Here is a 27,096-nt window from a genome sequence, read left to right as displayed (position 1 = left end):
GCAATATGGTATATCAGGTTCGAGTTTTAAAATTTAAAGAAACTGTTATAAAATGAGCAAAAGAACGTGATGATCAGTATGGCAAAGCCATAATCAAACGGCTTCTGCCTGTCTCAGACTTAGTAGCCTCTGATTGCCGGTATCATAGTTTATGCATGAGAAAACTGTACAATCGCCCAATCACTCAAAAAAGATTAAAAAATCGGGTCCATTTGCCGATGATGTTGAAAGAGCAATGCAAGATGTTTACAATTATTTAGAGAATAGGGATGGGAAGTGCCAATTTTTGCTCGATGAGTTGATCGACCAAATCAAAGGTAAATATCGTCCTGACAAAAAGACAGCCAAAGCTCATCTACTCAAAAAATACGGAAGCGATATAATTATTACCATGTCCCGAAACAAGAAGTCGGTCGTTTGTTTCAAAGACACAGGTTACAAAATCTTGAACGACGCTTGGTACCAACAAGCGTTAAAAAATGAAAAAGAGGAAAGACTACGGATTGTTCAGACGGCTGTTGCCATTATTGTTGAGGATGTCCGGAGCCAGGTTTATGAACACAGGAATACCCCCACCGTATAAGTTTTTAGAAGGAAATGAAGAACTAATTCCTGAAACACTACGTACATTTATGGAAAAAGTTGTACTTCATAAAAAACATGGGGAGTATGATAACTGGAAGAAGAAAAAGCAACGCGCTTCCTCATAGTCTTGTAGCAGCGGTAAGGCCCAGATCATTCGTCTCACCAGTCCTTGTAGGGTTGGCCGTGTTGCTCTATAAAAAGTACGGATCAAGAAAATTGGTTGATGTAGTTTCCTCTTTGAGGTTTTGTTCATTTTATAAAGAAGCTATTTGTCTGAAAAAATCAGCAATCGCAGGCGATCCGCAGAAAATTTACCAGTCGTGCTTTACACAGCAGGTGTACGATAACGCTGATTTTAAAGTACATACAATCGACGGATACATCACTTTTCACGTCATGGGTGGCATTTCTCGTATTGCACCAAAACATGCAGTAGCACCTAACCAATCCATTCCTCGGTTAAAAACGAAACTCACTCCTGAGATTTATGCAAGTCAGGGAGCTATTCAACTAATTCAGTTTGAAAGGACAAAACCTCAAGGTTTATCAGAAATCAAGATAATAGATCCGAAGGGAATGTTCACACCAACTGAAACTGTGACTCTATCTGTGCCTGATCTTCTGTGGCTCTATGGGAAAAGTAGAGATATTCCCGGCCTCTTAGGATGGAATGGATTCATGGAAGCTGTCACAAGAAACATGCCATATGAACTAACATTTATTGTTTACCAGCTATTTATCAACGCTCCTCCAAGTGATTATGATACAAAATTTACAGAATTGTTGCACGGAGTAGAGAAAACTAAATCCTTGAAGCAAGTTACATGTCTAATGACATTTGACCAACCCCTCTACCTCAAGGCAAGAGACATCCTTGCTAGTCGTCCCGATGATCATGATCTGTCAAATGTTATGTTATAAGGCTCGGTGGATTTCACTATTGATATCCTTCATGGGGGCAATTGGTTACATTATGCAAGGTGGTGGATTGGCTGAACTTTTCAATACCATATATGCGGCAAAATCAACCGAAAAAATTATGTCTCGTCACGCTTACACAAGGACAGTACGAGCTCATATGTTGGCTCACAGAACTCTGGCCAAAATAGTGATTAAGTCAATGGCCCTATCATCAACAATGGTGGATCAATTAGAGGAGATCTTGTTCAACTTAGACAGAACAGTGATTCTTTCTAATGATGTAAAAAATATTGTAAAATATGTGCCAGAAGAATTTAAATCCAAGCTTCAACTGTTGGCAGAACGTGGCCCCCTGTCTGGCCTGTTGTGATACTGAATTTGTACAATTTTCTTGACTTTTTTTTCTTTTTAATTACTTGTGCTGAAAACTAGTAGAAATGGATCAAATGACAGCATTCTAATAAAAAATAAAGTTTTGGAATGTAAAAAGTGGGTTTTACAGAGACCGTTGAAAATTAGCAATTTTCAACTTGCACTTTAGACCGAACGGTTCATCTAAAAAAAAAGTAAATACTGATATTGGTAGAGAATTTTATGTACTTTAATTTTTGTTAACACACCATTTACTAAAAGTTAATAGTTTCCGAGATTTAAGCAAAAAAACCGGGAAAAAGCAGGAATTTTTCGCTTTTTTCGTGATTTTTCAATGTTCCGTCACGAAATTTTGTCCGTAAACCTCAGATTCGGATTCAGCAGCCCAAAATCCATATGTAATGAAAGAAATCAGAACTACCCCAAAACTTTCCCACTAGGGGGCTCGTAGAATACAAATTCACTGAATCATTACTATATTTTTTATTCTAGTTGTCTCTGGTTCAGCTCATATGACTTTTTTTCGTTTTTTATGATTTAGATATATGACATTTGGCAATCTTACAAATACGTAATCCCTTAATAGCATGAACCTTATTTCTACCTAAATAAGGGGATACCTTATCCGCTATTAAAGTAATACGTTATTTTTCAGTTAATGCGCATGAGCAGAATAGCGTATAACGTTTAACGTTGCTGAAATAAGGGGCTTAAAAACTCTCTATTATGAGATAGAGTAGATAAAAATTATTTTTGTGAATTTGGTTAACAAAAATTGGTTAAACAATTTTTCGACCGCGGTACCGCATGACACCCTATGTATTTGTTATAAGGATTGTTATACGGATGTATTTCTTTGAGTAAGTTTGTGCCAAAAATCGAATCAGAATAATTTACCTAACGGGGGCGACGTTACAGACTATACTAATAAGCAGTTGAAACGGTCAAAACAAAGAAACGCACACTCATCAAAAATGCACTTGAGATTCTCGTATAATCAACATTTACTGAATCGATCCAGGAAGAGTCAACTCCAACTAGTAAAAGTTGATTTAAATTTTTAAAATCAACTTTTCCTGCTCGTTTCAGTTGGAGTTGACTCCAACTAGTTGGAGTCAACTCTAACTGAGAATCAACTTGAACTGTAACATATACAATCATAAGATTCGATTCCAGCAATAAAATTGCTGGTAAATAACTTTTCCTTGTATTTTGTTAATTAGCCCAGAATATATGCGTTTCAATACCTGTAAGAGTTTACCATGTTGACTATCTTTACTTAACCATGTTGTTTACCTGTATTTTAACATCCTGAAATAAACGTTCGCTGTACTCAATCGAATGAATATTAGCTGTTTATTTATATAAACAACATTTTTCCACCTGAAGGCGAGTTTTTAATTTCTTTTTAAAACATTTAAACAATTATTTATACTGACAAGACATCACGCTGTCGCCGCAATAACCTCCAGTCTTCCATCTTTGCTAGCCCAGTCGGGATAGCATTTGACCTTGCATTAGGAGCTGCCCCAAATTTTATTTTTCTAATCTTTAGGGAGGGTCAATATTAGTATAAATTTAAAATCTCGACTGAATTCCGCTGTTGCGTTAGCCGCCATCTTGATTTTAAACGAGAACCGTTTTTGCTCAATATCTCCGCCATTTTCAACTTTTTGACAAAAAGTGTAGACACTGAAATTGTTGAAAATACGATTTTCTATAATTTCATATATTATAATTTTTTTCGTGCGGTCGATATTTTCCGAGTTATGAGGGGAAAATAGTGACAGTTGTAGCATAATTATTGAATTATTGAATTATCTCGTTTATTATTAGTTTTACAACAAATATATACCTATACAAAAATGAAGAGAATTAAATTTTGTATAATTTTGATGCCATACATTTTTTTGATAAAATATTTAAGGTAGTACGTATGTGGTAAAGGTGCGAGCGTAAGACCTGATTGATTTTGTAGCAACTGTTTTTGTTCAATATCTCCGCCATTTTCAACTTTTCGACGAAAAGTGTAAGAACTGAAATTGTTGCAATTACGATTTACTACAATTTTTCGAGAGAACCAGTGGCGGGTCTACAAGGGGGGAAAATGGGAAAATTCCCCCCAAACAATGTCCAAAATTAAAAAAAAATTGTTGAAACATCACGATATATTAGCTGACATAAAACTTAAAATATCGACAGACAAATTCAACCAATAAAACCCGCTAGTTAATAAAATTAAGTGAACTTAATGCATATAATGTCTTTTTATGTCTTTTATATATTTAGTTTGGTTGATGTTTCATTGGAAGATTCAAAAATTGTATAAAATATAATTCTCTTTATTTTGGTTTATGTACAATTATGTCGTAAAGTTAATAACAAATGAGACAATTCAATAATTATGCTTCCCCTCCGCTTCCATTATTTCCCCCCTTAACTCGGAGAATATTGATCGTATATAAGAAAATTGTGCCAAAGAAATTGTATGAAATTGCATCTCCAACAATTTTCTTTCCCACCATTTATGTCGAAAAGTTGAAAATGGCGGAGATATTAAGCAGCAACAGTTCTGATTTAAAATCTATATGGCGGCTAATGCAACCGCGGAATTCAGTCGAGATTTAAATTTACACTACTATTGATCTCTCCTAAAGGATAGAATTATAAAATTTGGGGCAGCTCGGAAACAAAATTCAATTCAATAATTATGCTCCCCCACCACTTTTTACTATTTCCCATGTAACTCGGAAAATATCAACCGCATGAAAAAAATTGTTAAAAAGAAATTGTAGGAAATTATATTTTGAACAATTTTAGTTGAAAATGGTGTAGATATTGAACAAAAACAATTGCTATAAAATCAATCCGGTCTTACGCTCGCGCCATTACCGCATACGTACTACCTTAAATATTAATTTTAGCAAAAAAATGAAAGAGACCAAAATTGTGTAGAATTTAATTCTCTTCATTTTTGTATGGGTACATATTTGTTGTAAAACTAATAATAAACGAGATAATTCAATAATTCAATAATTATGCTCCTACTCTCACTATTTTCCCCTCATAACTCGGAAAATATCGACCGCACGAAAAAAATTATAATAAATGAAATTATAGAAAATCACATTTTCAACAATTTCAGTTTCTACACTTTTTGTCAAAAAATTGAAAATGGCGGAGATATTGAGCAAAAACGGTTCTCGTTTAAAATCAAGATGGCGGCTAACGCAACGGTGGAATTCAGTCGAGATTTTAAATTTATACTAATATTGACCCTCCCTAAAGATTAGAAAAATAAAATTTGGGGCAGCTCCTAATGCAAGGTTAGGCCTGTTATTCGTCTAACCCGACTGGACTATGCGAGTCGTTCGTTAAATGAGTCATAAGGACATGATGTGAGGACTGATGTGAGCACTTCACTCGTATCGATATCGTATTTCGGGCAATATTTCCGTCAGCGGCAGGAGCAGTGGCAAAGGCTGAGTGTAAATCCGGCATAATAGTTTGATTGTTTTTTGGCACTATGGTTTGTTTTTTAACCAAGAGGAGTGATTCAAATTTACCGCGCTGTATTGCTTGTTTGTAATTGGTCCAACCGCAGGCAAGTTTACTCCACGGTTAATTTTGACACTAATGACATTTATCAAATTTTGACACTAGTGACATTTCATAGGTTAATTAAGTTATATCGGCGATTTTTGTGTTTTCTGCGTTATTCTTTTAATTTTTAGATTTTTAGTCTGCTTTTATATAAAAAGCAGTTGTTTTTGGAACTCTTTAGCGACGTAATAATTTAATATAATATTTATGGATTACCGTTGAAGGCCGACTAGATCAACCAAAAAAGAAGATGCATTTGGTTATTATTCTAGTGACTTTCTTGGGTGTGAATCTGGCTTTTTAGTTTACTCCTCCTGGTTGAAAAATAAACCATAGTACTGGACTATTGAAGTTCACGATTAACAATTATTTTGAGACCTTTACAACATTATTAACCATATTGTTATAAACTTTTAATTACTTACTTAACTTAATTTTCGAACTAGAATTCAATCTCTCTTCGATTTCCGTATGTGAGAAATTAGACATCTGATGACTTTGGCTATAACAATTTAAAAATATGTTAACAATTAATTATTTATCAGGCATGTAATGATCTAATACTCACGATAATGAAGTGTGCGAAACGAGCCGACGGCGAGTGTCGTAATTCATCAGAGTAAGTAATAGACATTACATGCGTGTAGAATACTATACTTTTTCTACGACCTTTTTTTTTATTATTATTATTTTAATTGGTAGAAAAAAATAATTATCAACTACTCTCGATTAAAATTATAATTTACAAAAATAAAAGTTGTTTACCAATAGTACGCAGCTGAATAATTGGTTGCCTATTATCAGTACGCGTATTCACTGTGTGCAAGTACTTGTAGGGCAGTCAACGAGGGTATTTGGCTCCGAATTTCATCCTACTGCATCAATTTACTTGATATTTTTACAGTAAGTAGGCAATAGCTCAAGAAACAAAGTCTACCCTATAACCTATGGTGCTTTTTATTTGGGGGCGGATCCCACCCCTTCTCGGGGGGTGGAAAATTTTTTGTTTAAATTACCCACGGAAGTGGCTTTCGAACGGTTTTTCTGCGAATACCTTAAAAACTATGCATCTAGCTAAAGAAACTATATAAAACATTTTTGTAGCTTATAAAAAATCAAAGAGATTCGTTCCTTCATGAATCTTTTAGTTATAATACAAAAAGAGAGTAGGTGAAAAGAGTTTGTTTTTTTGGTGCATGCTCAAGTCGGTGTATTCAATTTGAAATAACGGAGAAACGGTCGATTTTAGGTGTATAATGCTACCAATACCTATTGTAGTGCTTGAAAATACCTTTAAAATGAGCAATATTAAATGTCGATTACATTAAAACTAAGAGAGATAATATATGCTGCAAAAAATTGAAGACTAATGTATTTTAAGAATAAAAAAATATTTTTAAGAAACGCTTTTCTTTAGTTACGAGTGACTAACATTAAACATATAAAAAAATCAACTTAGAAGCAAAAAATACAAAAAATTGAAAAAATCTAACACATTCTTCAAAGAAAAGCGTGGCGCGTCTTTATCGAATAAACGGTTATCGCACCACACTTTTCTTTATTTTCAATTTTTTTGTATTTTTTGCCTTTTAGTTGATTTTTTTATAATATGTTTAATGTTAGTCACTCGTAACTAAAGAAAAGCGTTTCTTAAAAATATTTTTTTCATATTTTTTTATTTTTTACTTTTTAGTCTTACACTTTTCAAACATTAAAATATATAGTCATGTTTATTAAAATAAGTATAAAACATATGATGTACAAACATGAAAAGTAGTCGGAATCGGCAAAAAATTTGAAACTTTATTGTTTATTTATGAAACATAACGTAAACAATAAACGTAAAAAGTGAAATTATGTATAATTCATATAATTAGCTTCAATCTGTAAAAGTTTCAAGTTTCTTCATTGTAAAAAACAAGAGAATTTAAGCATTTTCCGTTAAAATCGTTTTTTTTATTTAAACAATTAATAAACAAAAAAAATTTTTATTTACTACTCGTGTATTGTTCCCGCGAATGCATATGTCTGCAAATTTTTAGTCATTTGCATTGAAGAAAAGGCAGTCAAATTAACGTCCAAAGATTTGACCCAAACGATTGAATTAAAGAAAAGCGTTTAATTTAATTAATACGACAAAACGAATTCTAATGTTAATTGTAGCACAAAACGTCTCTACCGGTGGTTTTTCTAAGACTACGATAAAAACACGAATTTTTTGAATTCGAGTTTTAGTTTCAAATTTTGTTTCGTATCGTATTGAAATTTGACTCGAATAAACGCCGATTTATATATAAACAAATATATGAGCGTTCAAAATTTTAAACTTTATTGTTTATTTATGAAGCATAACGTAAACAATTACCGTAAAAAGTGAAATTATGTATAGTTCATATAATTAGCTACAATCTGTAAAAGCTTCAAGTTTCTTCATTGTAAAACACAAGAGAACTTAAGCATTTTCCGTTAAAATCGTTTTTTTATTTAAACAATTAATAAACAAAAAAGTTTTATTGACTATTCGTGTATTGTTCCCGCGAATGCATATGCCTGCAAATTTTTAGTCATTTGCATTGAAGAAAAGGCAGTCAAATTAACGTTCATTTGACTTAAACGATTGAACTAAAGAAAATCGTTTAATTAATTAATACGACAAAATGAATTCTAATGTGAATTGTAGCACAAAACGTCTCTACCGGTGGTTTTTTTAAGACTACGATAAAAACACGAATTTTTTGAATTCGAGTTTTAGTTTAAGTTTTGTTTCGTATCGTATTGAAATTTGACACGAATAAACGCCGATTTATATATAAACAAATATATGAGCGTTCAAAATTTTAAACTTTATTGTTTATTTATGAAGCATAACGTAAACAATTAACGTAAAAAGTGAAATTATGTATAGTTCATATCATTAACTACAATCTGCAAAAGTTTCAAGTTTCTACATTGTAAAAAACAAGAGAATTTAAGCATTTTCCATTAAAATAGTTTTTTTTTATTTAAACAATTAATAAACATCAAAAATTTTTTTGTTGACTATTCGTGCATTGTTCCCGCGAATGCATTCTGCAAATTTTCATTCATTTGCATTGAAGAAAAGTCAGTCAAATTAACGTCTAAAGATTTGATGCAAACTATTGAAGTAAAGAAAAGCGTTTAAAAAATGAGAAGTAGGTATATTTAACGCCTCATCTACCAAAATTTAAATGCATCGTTTTCCTTTTACAGTAGCTTTTATTATACTATTATTTCTATGTTCAAAAAGTTGGACGGGTTTAAAATGAATGGTTTTTGAAAAAAATAAGATCAAATAAGTACCCTTTCAGACTAAGACACTGGCATCTGACACCGGTGTTCGCCACCGTGCTGCATAACAATGTTTTAAATTAACGACTACAGACGAGCCACTTGGAGTGTCTGGAAGAGATGGAAAGAATACATTGAAGAACTGTTTGCAGACAAAAGACCAGAAATAGAAGTTCAAGAACTTACAGACAGAGCTGGGCAATACCCGGGTAGAAGTACCGGATTTTGTACTCTGAGTACATTTTGGGTACTCAGTAATACTCGTACCCGTAGCATATAGGTAAAATACCCGGTACCCGCGTTTATTATACGAGTACATTTTACGAGTACTTTTTGCAAGTATAAACTTGTCGCTGCATGTGGGAGAGCAAATTAATAGCAACACGCAAAAACGCCGTTTTTAGTATCAGTCCATTCGCAAAGTCAAGCAAACGCCTATTCTCTTATGCCATAATAATTAATAGCCCTTCAAGAAATGCTCTAAAGAACTGATGAAACTTTGAAAAATTAGTTATCTTAAAAGCCAATAAAATTAATCAGCGAGTGTGAGTGCGTGAGTGGTGTTATACTGATTACAGTAAAACCTGTGTTACCGGCCACCTGCCAAAATCGGCCACCTGTACTTAACGGCCTGTTTCAAAATTCCGCAAACCAATTATAATACAATATACTATATTCGCTTATTTATGACCTACTATGCCACCTTTATAATACGGCGAAATAATCACAATCACATATTTTTAACGCCCATTTTATAGAAATTGAATGTGAATGTTAGCCAAAATAATTTTGTTAAAATAATTTTGTCTTTGTTGATGGAAATTCTGAGTACTATTTATTAGGACCTATTGTATTTACCTAAACAGGAGATTAACCTTCATCTGGTGGGTGGTCACAATAGGTTCTTAAAATCCTATAATAAAATGTCGTAAAAGTGTTGTACACTATTTATAAGTATGATTACAATTCACAACAACAGTTGGCCGAAAAATATGGTGTAAAAACTCAAATTTATCAAAGGATATTAAAAAATAAAAGTGGGTTGAAAAAAATTCTTTGAAAAAGCTTAACATCAATATGTTTTTTCCGTAGTATAGTTTTGTTTTATATTAGGATATTAAAGTAGTTTTAGTAGTTTCCGACGTTTCCGTTTATGTTTAGAATTATATTTGCTTTTATTAATAAAATAAACAAAGTTCCAATTATCTTTTTTGCACGACTGATCATTTTTGACTGTTTACCGTGACAGATTTTACGTCAGTAGGTGACATTTACTAGCAACTCGACGGTAAGTAATCCAACTCGACGGTAAGTACTTCAACTCGACGGTAAGTACTTCAACTCGACGGTAAGTAATTCACTTACCGTCGAGTTAAAAAATCTCTTAATTTTAATTTATTTTTTGAAAGAATAAAGAAAACTAACGAATTATTTATTAATATTGAAACTTCTTAGGCCTATAGCCAACATTTTTTCTCTTCAAATACGCGATCAAAAATGAAAACTTGGAAATATCAATGCCATCATAAAGAAAAACGGTGGATTTAATCATTGAATATTCTGCCCAGAGGCTTCCAGGAGCTTTCAACTGCATATGTCTTTGAACGAAATATGCCAATAGAGTCTTTTCTTCGATTCTTAAATTCTTGCCTTCGCACCATTTTTTAAAACTTTGGTAGGTATTTTGATAACGGATTTTGGATTTTTGGGGAATAATTGCGGAACACCCTTCTTCCCAAGACCGTTCAATTTCTTCAAATTCACTTTCGCTCATATTTTAATTTATAATAATCAAAATTGTACTTAAAATTATTGACAACTAAATAAAAACTCAATTCTCCATTGTTGTTATGCACCCTAGTTACTACCTAACAACCAAAGTATTTATCTTGATAAAATGAATGAAACTAGTTAAAATGACGAAAATGTTTAATTTTATAATTTATAATGGTATCAATCGTGCAAAAAACGTTATAAGCATGTCGAACGTTAAGGGTAACCGATCTCAGACAATAATTGGAGTCGTCGCTCTCTCCTCCTCCAAACAATTGTCTTCGATCGGTATAAAACCCTTACCGTTCTCCATTCTTAATATACTATTATGTATTTGTGGACTGCAAAACTGGAAATACCGGCCACCTTTCTATATCGGGCAATAGTTGCTTCATTTTTAGTGGCCGTTACTGACAGGTTTTATTGTATTAATCAATGATCAATTTTTAAAATTCTTATTTTTTTATTTAAGTTGGAGTTGTACCTACGTTATTTTATGTTTTCATGACTCATAAATAAATATGTTTAGAGAGGCAGAGATAATTTATTATTACAGTCGGAAAAATGAAAGAATACCCATGAACGATCACATCAATCACTTATTTTGTATTTACTGTCTTTTTCTATAAGGGGCTGTCCATTAATCACGTGATGCTCGAAAGGGGGAGGGAGGGGTTCATAAAAAATCACGAAAAATCACAAGGGGGAAGGGGGGTGTAGTAATATATCACGTGTAGTTATTACTCTACAGAAAAGTGAAGTTACGTATCTTACGTTATCTTTTCGTCAAATGCGTACAAAAATCGAAAGTGGCATTGCTGTGACTAATAATAAAAAATCCATTTCTCTTTCATAATATAATACAACCCAGCAACACATTAATTTTCTTTGGTTCCACCCAAATTATCTTAAATGTTGAGATAAGAAGGGACCCATTGCGAATTCTTTTGTTGTGAATGTAGCATATGTTTCCACTAGGAATACTGACCGGGACTGTGCCGCTGTCTCTATTTTATTTATGGGCTTTTAGTCTTTACATGACAATGTGTTATACCTACTATCTGATGAATTGGAAATGCTTAAAATCCTGTCAGTTATTCGTTGTTTTGGCACTGAATACATGCGTGAACGGTTTTTAACGTCGTACTTTTTTCATCATAACAATGTCTAAACTAGGTGATCTGTATAAAGAACTATTTGCAGAGTAGAAGAAAGGAAAAATCCTGGTGTCGCTCAAAAAGAATTTAATGAATTGTGGGTTACTGGGAAACAAAAATATACAAAGGAAGAATCTATGAAGTGGGTGAATGATCTTTTACTATGTAGATTACCGCCGAAAGCACCAAGCAAAGAATTACCGGCCCTAGGTAATAACGAAATCTTTCATTCTGCGTTTAAATTTTTCAAAAATACTTATTAGTTTTCTCAGGATTCGAAAAAAATGAATACATTTTAAAAACATGTGCGTCAGATAATCACTTGAGGAGAAACTTTGTACCCTGTAAATGTACCCCTACCATATATTGGATCTTAATACAGGGGAGTTCGTTAAAGGGGGTCCGAAAAAAATCTATCTTTAAAAAAACTCGAACTCGTCAGATTAAGATAAGGTAAGTTAAGTACATGCAGAACAGTGCATATTTCAAAAATTTGACGGTTTAAGCGGGGCGGAAGGAAATAGGTGTCACAAAGTTTCACAAGAAAAAAGCGAGTATTTAGAGAAATAAACGTCAGAACGAAAAATTAAAAAATACATCTTCAATATTTTTCAAAAATCTATCGAATGATACCAATCACGACCCCCCACAGAGAGGGTGGGGGTAAATTTTAAATTTTAAATAGGCACCAAGCGATATTATAGCGATAAAATATACGTTTGTATTCCATATTTTTGAAAAATCTAGCGAATGACACGAAACACGACCTACCACGGGGGTAGGGTGGGGGTCGTGTAGTCGACTTTAAAATCTTAAAATAGCAGCCTCTCTTTTTTATTGAAAATTTGGATTCCTTTCGTAAAAATAAGTAACTTTTATTCGAGACATTTTTTCGAATTATGGATAGTTGCTATAATCGGAAAAACCATTGTTGGAAATGGAAAATTAAATTAAAAAAATGGAAAGTCCCCACTTCAATGGAAAACTTTACTTAACATTTTTTGGTATCTTCACAACCCAATAGGTCCCCATAACGCTCGAGTAACTGCAAATTTAGCATACTTTCCTCCCCTATTATAATTTAGTACAACAAAGTTTTTCGCTTTTCTTTCATTATTTTATGTCAGTCAGAAACAACCTGCAACCTTTCTGTCTACCTCTAAACGTTATTATTGTAGCCTTTAATTTTTTTCAATAAAATTAAATGATGTGTATTTTATAATTATTTAAAAAATAGATTTTTGGTAGATACTAAAAAATACACGTGATATAGTGGGTGGGGGGGGGGTTAGTTAGTTTTAAATCTCACCATGTATCACCAAGGGGGAGGGGGGTTAAAAAATGCCAAAAAAAACATCACGTGATTAATGGACGGACCCTAACGAAACGTTTGTTATTTATACAAAAAGACAGCAAGTACAAAATAAGTGATTGATGTGATCGTTCATGGGTATTCTTTCATTTTTCCGACTGTATGTACCTTCTTACCTTTTTTCGGGTTCTATATTCAAATGTACTCGAAATAAAGCGTCGTTTAGACACAGCGATAAGTCACAGCAACTTATTGTGATGACAAGTTGCTGTGATTTGTTGATGACTGAAACGCTGTTTAGACGCTGCGATAAGTTGCTGTGGTTTATCGCGATGTGATTGACCACAAGTTGAAGAGGGGAGTATTGTGTACACTTTACACCCTTCAAACGAGTTTTCATCCTAACAAATAGATCCTGTTACCTTCTTCATAACAAAAATATAAAGGTTGGATATGTTATACAGGGTATTTACAAAGTTATAACCAATTTTATATGAAAATCGTAACAAGTTCAACTCACTGTATAAATAAAAATGAGCACAACGGCAATGGTTTATTGGTGCCATATTTTTTTATTTATTGTCAAAATTTTTAAAAATGATTGATATTGCTAATTTACTTTATATCTAATACAGGGTGAGTTAAAACTCAAGTACATTATTTTCTCAGTAAAATTTAAATGGGATACCCTGTATTTTATATCACTATTGAAAAGTACCATTACCGTTCTTTAATTTCTATACAACATTCCCTATGTCTAAATTTATTAGTTTTCAAGATATTTTCATTTTTCAATGGACCAGTAGCGTGGCTACCCAGATCACCAGAATTTAATAAACTGGACTGAGTTTTTGGGGTTACTTTTAGAATAGAATGAAGGTTATAAAATGCCTCCAACAACAAGAGATGAGATGAAAAATAGAATAAACAGTCCATTTCGAAGTGTTAATTTACAAATGCTCCGTAGTGTAAGTAACTCATTCAATGACCGTTTTTAGACATGCTTAAAATGTGTTCATTTTGAACAAATTACATAAATATTTAAAATATTTTAATTTTTTCAAAAATGTGTTTTGTGTTCATGTCTTTTTTGTAAAAATTTTTACTGATAACTTATTTTTTGTTCTTTATTTGTTACATTGGTACATTTACATACAAAAGTAGTTTTTATTTGTTTTCACAGAATGTTTGTTTTGTGTTTGTTTTTTTTTGCAAAATTTATAATTAATAAATTATTTTTCTTCTTGTTTCTTACACTTACACACAAAAGTAGTTTTTAATTGTTTCAAAAATTGTGTAAGTATGTTGTGGCTGTGTTTTTTTTTATAAAATTTATTACTAATAAATAATTTTTCTTTCTTTATTTGCTACATTGTTACATTTATTACCAGATTGATAATCAGTACTTAATCGTAAATTGTCAGTTTTAGACAATTCAGTCATGGCTTACTCAAAATTTGGAAAGTTTTAGACCCGTAATTAATAATTTGCTCTTAAAAATGAAAACATCTCGAAAACTAATAAATTTAGACATAGGGAATGTTTTATAAAAATTAAAGTACAGTAATGATACTTTTCGATAGAGATATAAAATACAGGGTGTTCCATTTAAAATTACTGAGAAAATAATGTAGGTATAGTCTATTCGGTAGGGATACACCGGTCACGGATTAATAAAGAAACAAACGAATCGACAAGTCGATTGTAATATTTTAGGTATACCAGTAACATAAGCGTAGACCTCGGGTGCGTAGAGGGCCAATATCTATTTAATTATTGAATTTTTAGTAATTTTTTGATTAAAATTTAATAAACAGGATAATTTAAGGAAAAATAATAAGATAAATAATAAAGTACAATGCACCCTTGTTAGAAATACCTTTCTTAGCAAAAACTTAATACTAACTTAGGAGTAAGATTATGCAAAACACCTGACTAGAACATTTTCCCGAGCAGATGCGAAGAGACTTCCTTGACTAAAAGAACAATTAGGATTTACCCGCAAGTAATATTTTAAATACGAAAAAATATATAGATTAGTGCCGATTCGATATGCGGTCTACCATCCAATATGCGGTCTACCGCAGAGTAACTAATTCGGAATGTGGTCTATCACAGAGTAGTTATTTCGATATGCGGCCACCACTAAATAATGTTAATGCATTCAGTAAATTTTGCAACTACTCGTATATACAGTATGGTGCAAATGAAAGGAATAAATTCTTTATTTCGTAAACCGATGACATTAGGGAAAATCCCGAAACAGGTCGATTTTTGTTTTTAAATTATGATATTTTTAATGAAGTAAAAGACAGACGTACTCTCAATCATGTATTGTAACTTCCGACGACCGGTTTCGCTCTCTAAAGTATGCAGAGCATCTTCAGGTCTACGGTTACAAGTCACTAAATGATTCGGTTACAAGGAGGTACTACCTCCTTCGGTTTATATTAATAAATTGAATGATCTTCCAAATGAGCTAGCACACGACCCCTATTCTCATTTAAAAAAATCATCGATTACTTCATCACGCCCATATGGATGACATTACAAGTATGACATTTATGGCAAAATATCATAATTTAAAAATAAAAATCGACCTGTTTCAGGATTTTTCCTTAAAGTCGCCGGTTTACGAAATAACGAATTTATTCCTTTCATTTGCACCATACTGTATAGTATCAAAATAGAGCTCATTTTTTGACCTATTTTAATTACGGTAACTGTGTTGGCATTTTACTTATTCAAGTGAAAGTACTTAATTACACAAATAGGTGCAAAACCAAATTAGAGAAAGTATGACAAACTAATGCAATTTTAATAGGTAATTTAACTAAATGCGTCGACAAACAAATCAGGAATGCTATAAGAAACCATAAGGACATTTGTTATCTTCCAGTTGAATTTATTCTGTCGAATTGGTAACGTCTTATATTGTTAATTTTGTGAGAATCTGTTCGTGCTGTGTAACCGAAAATGCCAAGACGTGTTTTAGATGTAGATACTCTAATTTGTAACCTACATAAGTACTTTATTGCGGAAAAAAACAATGGTGGTCCTTTAAAATCGGTAACGTCTGTACAACAACGCGTGTGCGATGCTTTAGGAATTAGCGAATCAAAATTAAGATCTACAATTAAAAACGAGAATAGTGAAGTGCCGGAAAACGATCACCACCATACTCGCCTGTCATTAAAAACGAACGATATGTTCGAAGGACGAAAATTTCAAATTCGTAATATCATATATCAAATGCGTGCAAATAAGGAACATGTGACTTTAGATACAATTTTACTTAAGTTAAAAGAGAGGAAATTTGGTGGCAGAACAAGTTTATGGCAAGTCCTACATAACATAGGATTCAAATTTAAAAAAGAGGATAACAGAAAAGCGCTTTGTGAAAGAAGTTCTGTTGTACACAAGAGAATTGAGTTTCTGAGAAAATATAACAAATTTAAAGAAGGGTCAACTTTTGTATATTTAGACGAAACATGGATATTTTCTAAGTGTGCTACCAAGAGAATATGGCAAGATGACAACATAAAATCGATCAAGCATACTAGTGGAGAAGGGAAGCGACATATAATTCTGCACGCGGGAGGGAAGACAGGCTTTATAGAAGGTGTTGATTTAATATTTTCTTCTACATAAAAAAACAGTGACTATCATGACAATATGAACACGGAAATGTTTGTGAAATGGTTGCGTGAAAAACTTCTTCCCGGATTAAGTGAGCCCAGCGTAATTATTTTAGACAATGCGCCTTACCATTCAGAAATACTAAACAAAAGTCCAACAAATTCGTGGAATGTAGATAAGATTAAAGAATGGCTAACAAATGAACGCATATCTATTCCACAGCATATATTAAAGTCTGAGTTGTTACGTTTGGCAAAAGAACATGCAAAACCAAAAATCTTTGTGGTGGATCAGGTTATTGAAAGTTACGGGCATCAAGTTTTACGTCTTCCACCATACCACTGCCAGTTTAATCCCATCGAATATATATGGGGAATAGCAAAACAATATTACGACAACCATATTGGGCCTAATGGGTATACAGACGAAGCGATTTGGGAAACTTTGGCGAGAAGCACTTTCAATTGCAACTCCAGAAGTATGGCGGAACTGTATATACAAGTAGGGCTTACAATACCGAACTAAAATCTGAATACCGGTATTTGATATTTGAAATATCGGGATACCGGTATTAAGACCGGTATTCTAAATACTGAGGTTTGTTAACTCCTCTGACTTTGAAAATACTCTTTCGAAAGGTACTGATGTGGCAGGTATTGACAAATAATATTTTATAGCCAAAAATATCAGGGAAAGTGGATTTGTATTTTTTCCAAAATTCCATCGGGTTAATTTTTCTTGCAAAATGTGGCATTTCGAAAGAAAATGTGGCATTGGGTAGTAGACCTAAAACATAAACAATCGCTTTATATTGCCGACACCGCCGCTTCTCCATGGTGCCATACTTGGCTCGGTATATGTGTAATAAATAAGCCTGATATACATTTTAATACAACAAAATTGATTCTTTATCTTCAAAAAAAAATGTTTGTAATTAATTAATATTATTTTAAATTAGATTTATATTGTGCATAAATTCAATTTTTATCAACTAATGTAATACCAAAATACCGGTATTATTAGATAAATACCGGTTTTTAATACCGGACAAAAATCGTCCGAGATTCCGGTATTCGGGATCCCGGAATCCCGGTATTGTAAGCCCTATATACAAGTGCGAAAAATTAATTGAGGATTGGTGGATTCGTGAAAATAAAATTAACGAAATAAGTCCAATCATAATAACAATTAACGGTGACGACAGCGATGACGATGACAGCGATGGCGATGATAGTGTGAACAATAACGACTAAATCATTTTAGTAAAAAAAATTGGTACGTATATTGACTTAATATTATTTAGCATTTTACTTAAATATTTGATGTTTACATAATGCCCTGCTGTAGGATTTCCGGATCCTTTTCAAGGCGTGATCATTTTAGTAGGTGTGATTTGTTTGAATTCGAAACTATTTATAGATATTGTAGGTACATACGTAATATTATAATATTGTTTTTAATAATTTTTATTTACGGGAAAAATACCCCATTATACATATAAACTATAAAATATACATAACTAACATAGAAAACAAGAAAACATGTATATTATGAATACCTTCTACAAAAAGAAACCTAACAGAAAGTGGACATGGGTTGCACCTAACGGAACCACCAAAAATGAAATAGACTATTTTCTCTCAAACAACAAAAGAATATTCGAAGACGTAACAACAATAAACAACGTAACAACGGGTAGTGACCATCGTATAGTTAGAGCAAAAATAAATATTAACATGAAAGAAGAGAGGAAAAGAATATTTAAAAAAACAACGCGAATAGATGCCTTTAAAGTAAAAACAAATGAAGAGCAATTCCGAGAGGTCTTAGCGGATAAGTTCAAATATGATCCTTCACATAATCAAGATGAAATTGACGAAATTAACAAAAACATCAATAAGAACCTTCTCGAAGCCGGACTACAGGTCGCAAAGAAAACAAGTACTAAAGAAGACAAAATAAGCAACGAAACTAAACAACTAATGACGGAAAGACGACAACTACTAACGCAAAACAAACGCCATACTCAAGAATACATAGAACTTAATAAAACAATTAGAAAAGAACTAAAACGCGACTTACAAAAATGGAACGAGAACTTAATAGAGCGAGTCATTGAAAACAACAGAGGCTTAAAATGTCTCAAGACCCGCATTGGGTGTTCAAAAAATCATTAAAATTAAAGACGCCAATAGTAAGGAAGAGAAGGACAAATATAAAATAACAGAAATAGTCGAAGACTTCTACAAAAGCTTGTACAGCTCGCAAAGCCAGCCTAATGAATCAACAAAGGAGAACGTCAAAAGAAAAATAAAAAACGTGGGATCAGAAGTACTACCAAATATAAAGGGATTCGAAATAGAAAGAGCTTTAAAAGAACTAAAAAATAATAAAGCTCCAGGACAGGACGGTATAATTGCCGAGCTCTTGAAAACAAGCAAGATAGTAACAATCCCTATACTAACAGAGCTATTTAATAAATGTCTCCATAATAGCAAGATCCCTAAAGACTGGAACGAAAGTCTAGTAATACTTTTACACAAAAAAGGGGACAAATGTGACCTACAGAATTATAGACCGATATCGTTGCTCAGTCAAGTATACAAACTATTCATGAGAATTATTAACAACCGGTTGACCTACAAAATGGACAATTACCAACCAGTGGAACAGGCTGGCTTCCGCAAAGGATATAGTACATCAGACCATCTGCTGACAATGAGAACATTGATAGAGAAGGCAAATGAATACCAACTACCCGTATTTCTTGCCTTCGTAGACTATGAAAAGGCGTTTGATAGTATCGAGATGTGGGCCATAGAACAAGCTATTAATAATTGTAGAATAGATTCGAGATATAGACAACTAATACATAATATATATGAAAATGCAACTATGATAGTACAACTAGACGAAAATACAAATCCCATCCCTATTAAGAGAGGCGTGAGACAAGGAGACGTAATATCGCAAAAGCTTTTCAACTTAGCACTAGAAGACGTCTTCAAAACGACAAATTGGTCAACCTATGGCATTAACGTTAATGGCAAGAAGCTAAATCACCTCAGATTCGCTGACGACATTGTGATTATAGCGAGCTCATTCGAGGAACTGCAAATTATGATAGAGGAACTCGCAGGCAGCTCCCAATACGTCGGTCTAAAAATGAACATGAAGAAAACAAAAATAATGACAAACACAGATGACCCCAGACGCATAACTATAAATGGCAGTGAGATAGAAAAAGTCCAGGAATATATCTATCTAGGCCAAATCCTGAAACTTGACAAAGAAAACCAAAGTGCGGAAATTAATAGGAGAGCAAGACTAGCATGGGCAGGATTTGGAAAACTTGGTTGGATACTTAAGAACCGCAAAATACCTCAATATTTGAGGACCAAAGTGTTCAACCAGTGCATCCTTCCTATCATGACATATGGGTGTAAAACCTGGACCCTAACCAAGGCAAATATGAATAAACTAGCTACAACAGAAAGAGCTATGGAAAGAGCAATGTTAGGTATACGACTGTCAGATAAAAAGAGGAGCGACTGGGTAAGATCAAAAACAAAAGTCGAGGACATAACAACAAAAGTTGCCAAACTTAAATGGAGCTTTGCAGGCCACACTGTTAGACAAAAAGACCAACGTTGGAATGCCACGATACAACATTGGAGACCTTACCAAAGTAAACGACCGAGAGGAAGACCACAGATGAGATGGGTTGATGATATTAAAAGAGTAGCCGGAACGAATTGGAAATATGTTGCTCAGGATAGAGACCGATGGAAGGAGTTGGGAGAGGCCTATGTCCAAACGTGGACGATAGAAGGCTAAGAAGAAAGAAGAAGAACATAGAAAACGTGCGATCTGATAAAAGAATAAAACAAGCTAAAATTAGTTTACAATGTCATATAAATGCTTTTTACACGCGTCAATTGACTTTAATTTAAAAAACATCCAACGTCAATATATCACTTAAATTGATTGTGACTTTATATAAAACCATTTTAGAGATTAAATTAAAACATCAACAATACAGCAACGTTTAGCCTTCTACCTTTTATAAGTTATAATTTGTTTTATTTTTATTATATTGATATTCATGCAACAATTAATATTAGGTATATTGATTTTTGGCTACGGATAATGAACTGTTATAAAGAATCATGAAATTATGTCGTTTAGGCTTCTGAGGCTATACAAACACCTAAAATTTAAAATTATTTGATTTATATAAGAACCCCCTCAAATAAAAAATTACTGCGCCCATGTGTAAATAGTCAAACTACAGCGGACCAGTAAATTCGTTCATTTCTTTCTTAATCCGTGACCGGTGTAAGCCTACCGAATAGACATTACTTGCGTTTTGACTCACCCTGTATTCAATATAAAGAAAATTAGCAATATCAATAATTTATGATATTGATATACGAACGAACTCCTAAAGTATGGAGAACAAGATCTAACTAAACAACTATTAAAACTAATACAAAACATAGTACAAAACAGAAGAATAGAGATCAAGCATCCACAAGAATGGAGATCAAGCATTCTAATACCTCCCTTCAAAAAAGGAGACAAATCGGACCCCGAGAATTATAGAGGAATTAACTTATTAAACACAACATTAAAATTAACAACCAAAGTGATAACAAACAAACTGACTGAAATTATACCATTGGCAGAAGAACAACAAGGTTTTAGGTCGGGAAGGTCATGCACTGACGCTGTATTTATAATGAGGTAAGTTCAAGAGAAATCGTTGGAATACAACAAACCGGCATATTTATGTTTCGTGGACCTTAAGAAAGCATTTGACATAGTAAAATTAAAGGACGTTATCCATTTGTTATACTCGAGAGAGGTACCTCTAGGAATGATTAAAACGATCGAAATCACCTACCAGAACCACACAATAAAAGTAAAAGTGGAAGATGAACTAACTGACCTAATTGAAGCCGCCAATGGGATAAGACAGGTGGATTCATTGAGTCCTTTATTGTTCAACCTGATCATGGACGAAATAATAAAAAAAGTAAGAACTAAAAAAGGATGCCAAATGGGAGACAAACACCTCAAAATAATCTTCTATGCATAAGATGCAATACTAATCTCTCAAAATGAAGATGATTTACAATGTATTCTGCACCAATTTAACATAACCGCCAGAAATTTTAACATGTTAATTTTCCAAAAAAAAAACAAAATGCATGGTTATAACAGCAGATCCAATAAAATTTAAATTGGAGCTGGAAGGTCAGGTAATAGAAGTAGTGATGGAGTTTAAATACCTAGACATCACACTATCTAGCTACGGAAGGCTCGAAACAGAAGTGGAAGATCAAGTTAATAGAGCAAACAGAGCCGCAGGTTGCCTGAATGACACAATGTGGAGAAATAAAAATATCGGAAAAGATAATATGAAAGGCAGAATTTACAAAACAGTCATCAGAACAGTAATGACATACGCGGCAGAAACACGACCCGACACAGAGAGGACAAAAATATTGCTCGAAACAGCGGAGATGAAAACGATAGTAAGACTCTATGGGACAGAGCTAGAAGTGCAGATATACGACAGAAGACAGGGTAAGAAACAGAAGAATAGAATGGAATGACCACATAAGCCGAATGACAACAAATAGGGTGGTCAGGACAGCGAGAGACGGTTTCCCAATAGGAAGACGATCAGTGGTAAGACCACGAAAACGATGGAACGACAACTTACTAGAGGCACATTGAAAAAACAGACAGTCATGTATATACTAAAAGAAGAAGAAGAAGAATAATTTATGAAAATTTTAATAAAAAATAAAAAAATATGACATCAATGATCCATTGCTTTTGTGCTTATTTTTATTTATACAATGAGTTAACTTGTTACAATTTGTCATATAAAGTTGGTTATAACTTTGTTAAATACCCTGTATAACATATACTATTGTAATGGCAAAGTTAAGAAGATTTTGAATATAAAATAAAATATAGGGTGTTAAAAAGACATAAGTTTGGTCTGCCACTATGTTATCGAACAGCCTATAACATTCTAATTAATTTTGAAATGTGAATCTCAAAGTTGGCTACGATTTTTGTTAACTTTTATTGCTATCTATTATTACAACGGATCTACGGAGCTTAACCCCACTAATCAATCACCCTGTACATATAACTCTTATAGTTGATAAAAGTATTATATTATTGTTGATTGATATAACCCAGCTCCAATGATAAATCGCTGTACCGTTTAGACACGACGATAAATTAAAACAACTCGATGATTACAACAAATTGATTCAATCCGATACCAACTTCAATCCAACTCCAACTTTGATAAATCGCTGCGATGCACCGTTTACACACAACGATAAGTTGCAACAACTCGATTGATATCGATAAGTTGTTTGATTTATCGCTGTGTCTAACGGCGGGTGTATTTTCCTCACCAAAATAATTTTTTACCTGCGTTTGGAAGGGTATGCCATAATCCCACAGGTATTTTCCTCACCAAAACCGAAATGGTTCTTTCAGGTAGATTTTACTAAATTCAGGGAATTATTTATCTACTAGAATTATTTATCTACGTATATTCTATAAAATTACAGTAGGTACCTATAATAATAATTAGTTAATTGATTATAGTATTTTATTTTTAGTGGAATTTTGACAAAAATGGCATGTTTAATAGAAAGTAATTGCGGTAAACCTTTACTGGTATTTGAAAATTTTATTTTTTATAAAATGAAAGTTTTAAGAAGTGAAGAAGTGTTCTGGAGGTGTAATAAAACAACTTGTAGTGCGAAATTGTTTACTATTGGTGCAAATTTTACAATATCTCGAAGTAGCCTACACCATAATCATGAACCAGATCGTCAGAAGATATATCTAAAAATTGTTTCTAACTCTTGTAAACGTAAATCCGAAGAGAATCTAACTGAAAAACCAGCAAAAATTATACGCCAAGAGCTTGCAGGTAATTTGACTGAAACAATTATTACGGTTGATGTCAGTTACATAAGAAAATATATTTATATATTTATCGACGATAAATGATGCCTGGTCAACCTCCTTCCAATATTGATGAGGTTCAGAATTTGTGAAGAGCTGTGCTCAAAAATCAACCAAGGGGGAACATTTTCTCTTTATAAACTGTGTCAAAAGTAAGATAATTGTATTTAGTTGTGAAACAAATATAAGACTTTTTTTTAGCCACATTGAATTTTATACTACAGAGAGGGTAAAAATTGTGGAATAAATTCATTTTCTCTAAAATGGACGATTTTGGAAAAAAATTCCGAAACAGGTTGGTTTTTATTTTTAAATTAAAATTTTGTGGCATATATTTCATACTAGTCACGATTGATTTGAAAGGTAAAATAATTCTCTATTCAATAATATAAACATTAACATAATTATTTATACAGGGTGACCAAAAAAATAATTTTTGAATTGAATTAATTGACGCAGAAAGAAGGATGTAGATATGTACTTTATTTAACTCAAAATGCATTGTACTGCTGTCAGAGCAGCAAGTAGAAAAAAATGTTTATTTTACAAATAAACATTTCTTTCCACTTAAATTAAATCTCAAACAACCTCTCACCTGCCTCTTGGCAATTCGAACATTTAATTTAAGCGAAAAGCAATGGTCATTTGCCAAATAAACATTTTTTTCTATTCTCTGGCAGCAATATAATGTATTTTGAGTCAAATAAATTAAATACATTCTTCTTTTTGTGTCAATTAATTTAATCCAAGAATTTTTTTTTGGCCACCCTGTACAAATAAATATGTTAATGTTTATAGTACTGAATAGAAAATTAAACACCCTTTCAAATGAGCTACCACACGACCCCTATTCCCATTTAAAAAAATTATCGACTACGTGATCACGTTCAGATGGATGACGTCACTAGTGTGAAATATAGGCCAAAAAATTGTAATTTAAAAATAAAAGTCGACCTGTTTCGGCATTTTTCTCCAAAATTGTCCATTTTAGAGAAAATGAATTTATTTCATAATTTTGCCCCTCTCGTATGTAGATATGGTACATTTCTTACTGTACCACATATTATTTGCAATTATTCACTAGTCTTGGGTTAAGTAATGGGCATTATGTATATGGGCATTATATCTTTATTAGACATACTGTTTACTGCCAAACAAAAAACAGAAACTTACAATTTTTTTATTTATTAAAATCAGAAATTTTTAAAGCTCTCAAAATTGAGTTTGGGGGCGTTCAAGTATTACGTAACGCAATTTTTAAAGATTTTTGACCCCGCCCTCCCCCCTATGTAACGCACCGTAATGGAATGTTCACGTATTACGTAACGCAATTTTTGAAGATTTTTGATCGCCCCTCCCACCAATCAATCCTAGTAAAATTTTTGTAGATTTTGAAAAGGCTATACATAATGCAATCATCCAAATGTGTCCGAACACTGAAATACATGGTTCTAGATTTCATCTACACCAAGCTTGGTATAGAAAAATTCAGTCTCTTGATTTAACATCAGAATATACAAAATGATTCTGAAGTAAGTAAGTGACTCAAACAGACTTTTGGCCTTACATATTATATATAAAACCAGAAGACGTATCAGATTGTTTTGTGTTTGATTTAATATCATGCAAACCAGAAAATAAAATTTTAGATAATATGTTGATTATTTAGTTGAAACTTATGTAGACGAAAATACCATATTCTCCCCATATTTGTGAGCAGAGGCAAATTCTTCTGTTATTCGTACTACGAATGCTTGCGAATCTTTTCAGTAGCATTTTAGTTCATCGTTTTATAATACGCATCCATCCATTATATCTTCTTAGAATAAATTAAAGAATTTCAGATATATACGTATGTTAAAATTTAAAGTTTGCATATTGCTAAACCTATCAAAGATAAAGAAGTTAAACTGAAATTGAAAAATAACTGTAGAAAATTTATTAATATCATTCTAATCAAATGAATTTTGTATGGATTTTGTAAAGTGTGTCTCTTAGTATAATAGTAAATATTAAATAATAATTTATACATTTTGCTTATTATCTATATTATAAACTATTATTATAATGTAAGGAATTTAATGTCTTTTATTCAGATTTTGGATGCTTTCATAATAATCATTCTTAAATTACATCTATATTTTTATTTTATTACCTGAGTGAGTTGGTGAGGAAAATACCTACCGGATTAATAGGGGGTCTCGGTGAATTCGTAACTACAGTAGAACCCCATAAATCCGAACCCCGCGAATCCGAACTTTTGGCAAATCCGAACCAACGGAAAGTGAAAAAAATTTAAAAATTCAAGACAAAAACTTAAAAACATGTTTATTATACAGAGTAAAGCCAGAAAATTGGACATTGTAGGATTACTAGGACTTTGACATTTAAAATTTCTTAAAAATAAATATTATAAAATAGGTTTATAAAGTGTTTATAAAGGTTAAACACAAACTTACTTTGGTTCTCTCGTAGTCAACTTGAGTCCAAAAATATTGTCCACACTCTTGCGAGAACGTTTGGCTACTCAAAATCACAATGAAAGCTTTGAACTACTAGTTAAGGCTAACTTACGGATAATCCGAACTTTTAGTTCGGATTTGCGGGGTTCTACTATATTTTAATCCCCCATCCTAATTACAGGCCAACTCGTAACTCTGGCGCGCAGGTAATTCTTCGATAACCCACTAACTACCGGTGAATTAGTATTGTGAGCGACAAGGTCTATGCGAAATGTTAAAACCCAACCTGTGATAATCCGGTATTGATACCTATTGTAACACAAACCCCCAGAGAGACATTACAGAGTTGTACTAACCTGTATCCAACATTCAAATAAAATTACCGAAGAAATGTTAAATTTTAAATAATTAGTTTGTTTAAATGATTTTACAAATTGATCTTAACAATGGTTTTTAGCAGTAAACAATCTCGCAATATAGTATTAAAAAAATACTTGAGTTCATCCTTTTTTTTAATTTAGGACTGGCAAAATAACAGCTATTTGTATAACAAGGAAGCAAAGTGCTACTTTTCCTCCCGAGAATGAAGTTTACTTCATTCAAGAATCATTCAAGGGAGGAAAAGTACAACTTTGCTCCCTACAATCAGGTCAGGAAATTAATACTTTCGGTAGAGGTATCTAGGTGGAAAAATATTTTTCAGTTACGAAAATAAGTAGACATTTTGTTTTGTGGGTTCGTCAATGAACACTATTTATCGATATACACAAAATAAAGTAAAACTTATTCCAAATCATCGTCATTAAATATTTTTGTAAAATTTTATCAAAAATATGATGTCTTTGTTTATAACATTTAAAAATAATTAAGAGAAATTCCTGCGGTTGACCTGAATACAAATTTACAAACAATTTTATATTTCCGGTAATTGCTAAGTACTTAGTAAGTGCATTTT

The 27,096-nt window shown here is 32.6% G+C and overlaps 1 protein-coding gene across 3 annotated transcripts in view; it reads right to left on the bottom strand.

Annotated features, from left to right (window-relative positions):
- LOC126881998 (probable serine/threonine-protein kinase DDB_G0282963) overlaps window positions 1–27,096 on the bottom strand; it is a 222,013-nt gene that overhangs the window by 55,925 nt on the left and 138,992 nt on the right. For all 3 annotated transcript variants that reach the window (XM_050646762.1, XM_050646761.1, XM_050646763.1), the window contains one exon: window positions 5,907–5,983. In XM_050646762.1, coding sequence (XP_050502719.1) covers window positions 5,907–5,983 — 77 coding nt within the window. The remainder of the gene's footprint in view (window positions 1–5,906; window positions 5,984–27,096) is intronic.

This window comes from Diabrotica virgifera, chromosome 3 (genome assembly GCF_917563875.1).
Source record: "Diabrotica virgifera virgifera chromosome 3, PGI_DIABVI_V3a".
Taxonomy (NCBI): domain Eukaryota; kingdom Metazoa; phylum Arthropoda; class Insecta; order Coleoptera; family Chrysomelidae; genus Diabrotica; species Diabrotica virgifera.
Note: the sequence above shows the minus strand (reverse complement) of the source record. Positions and strands in the feature narration are given on the sequence as shown.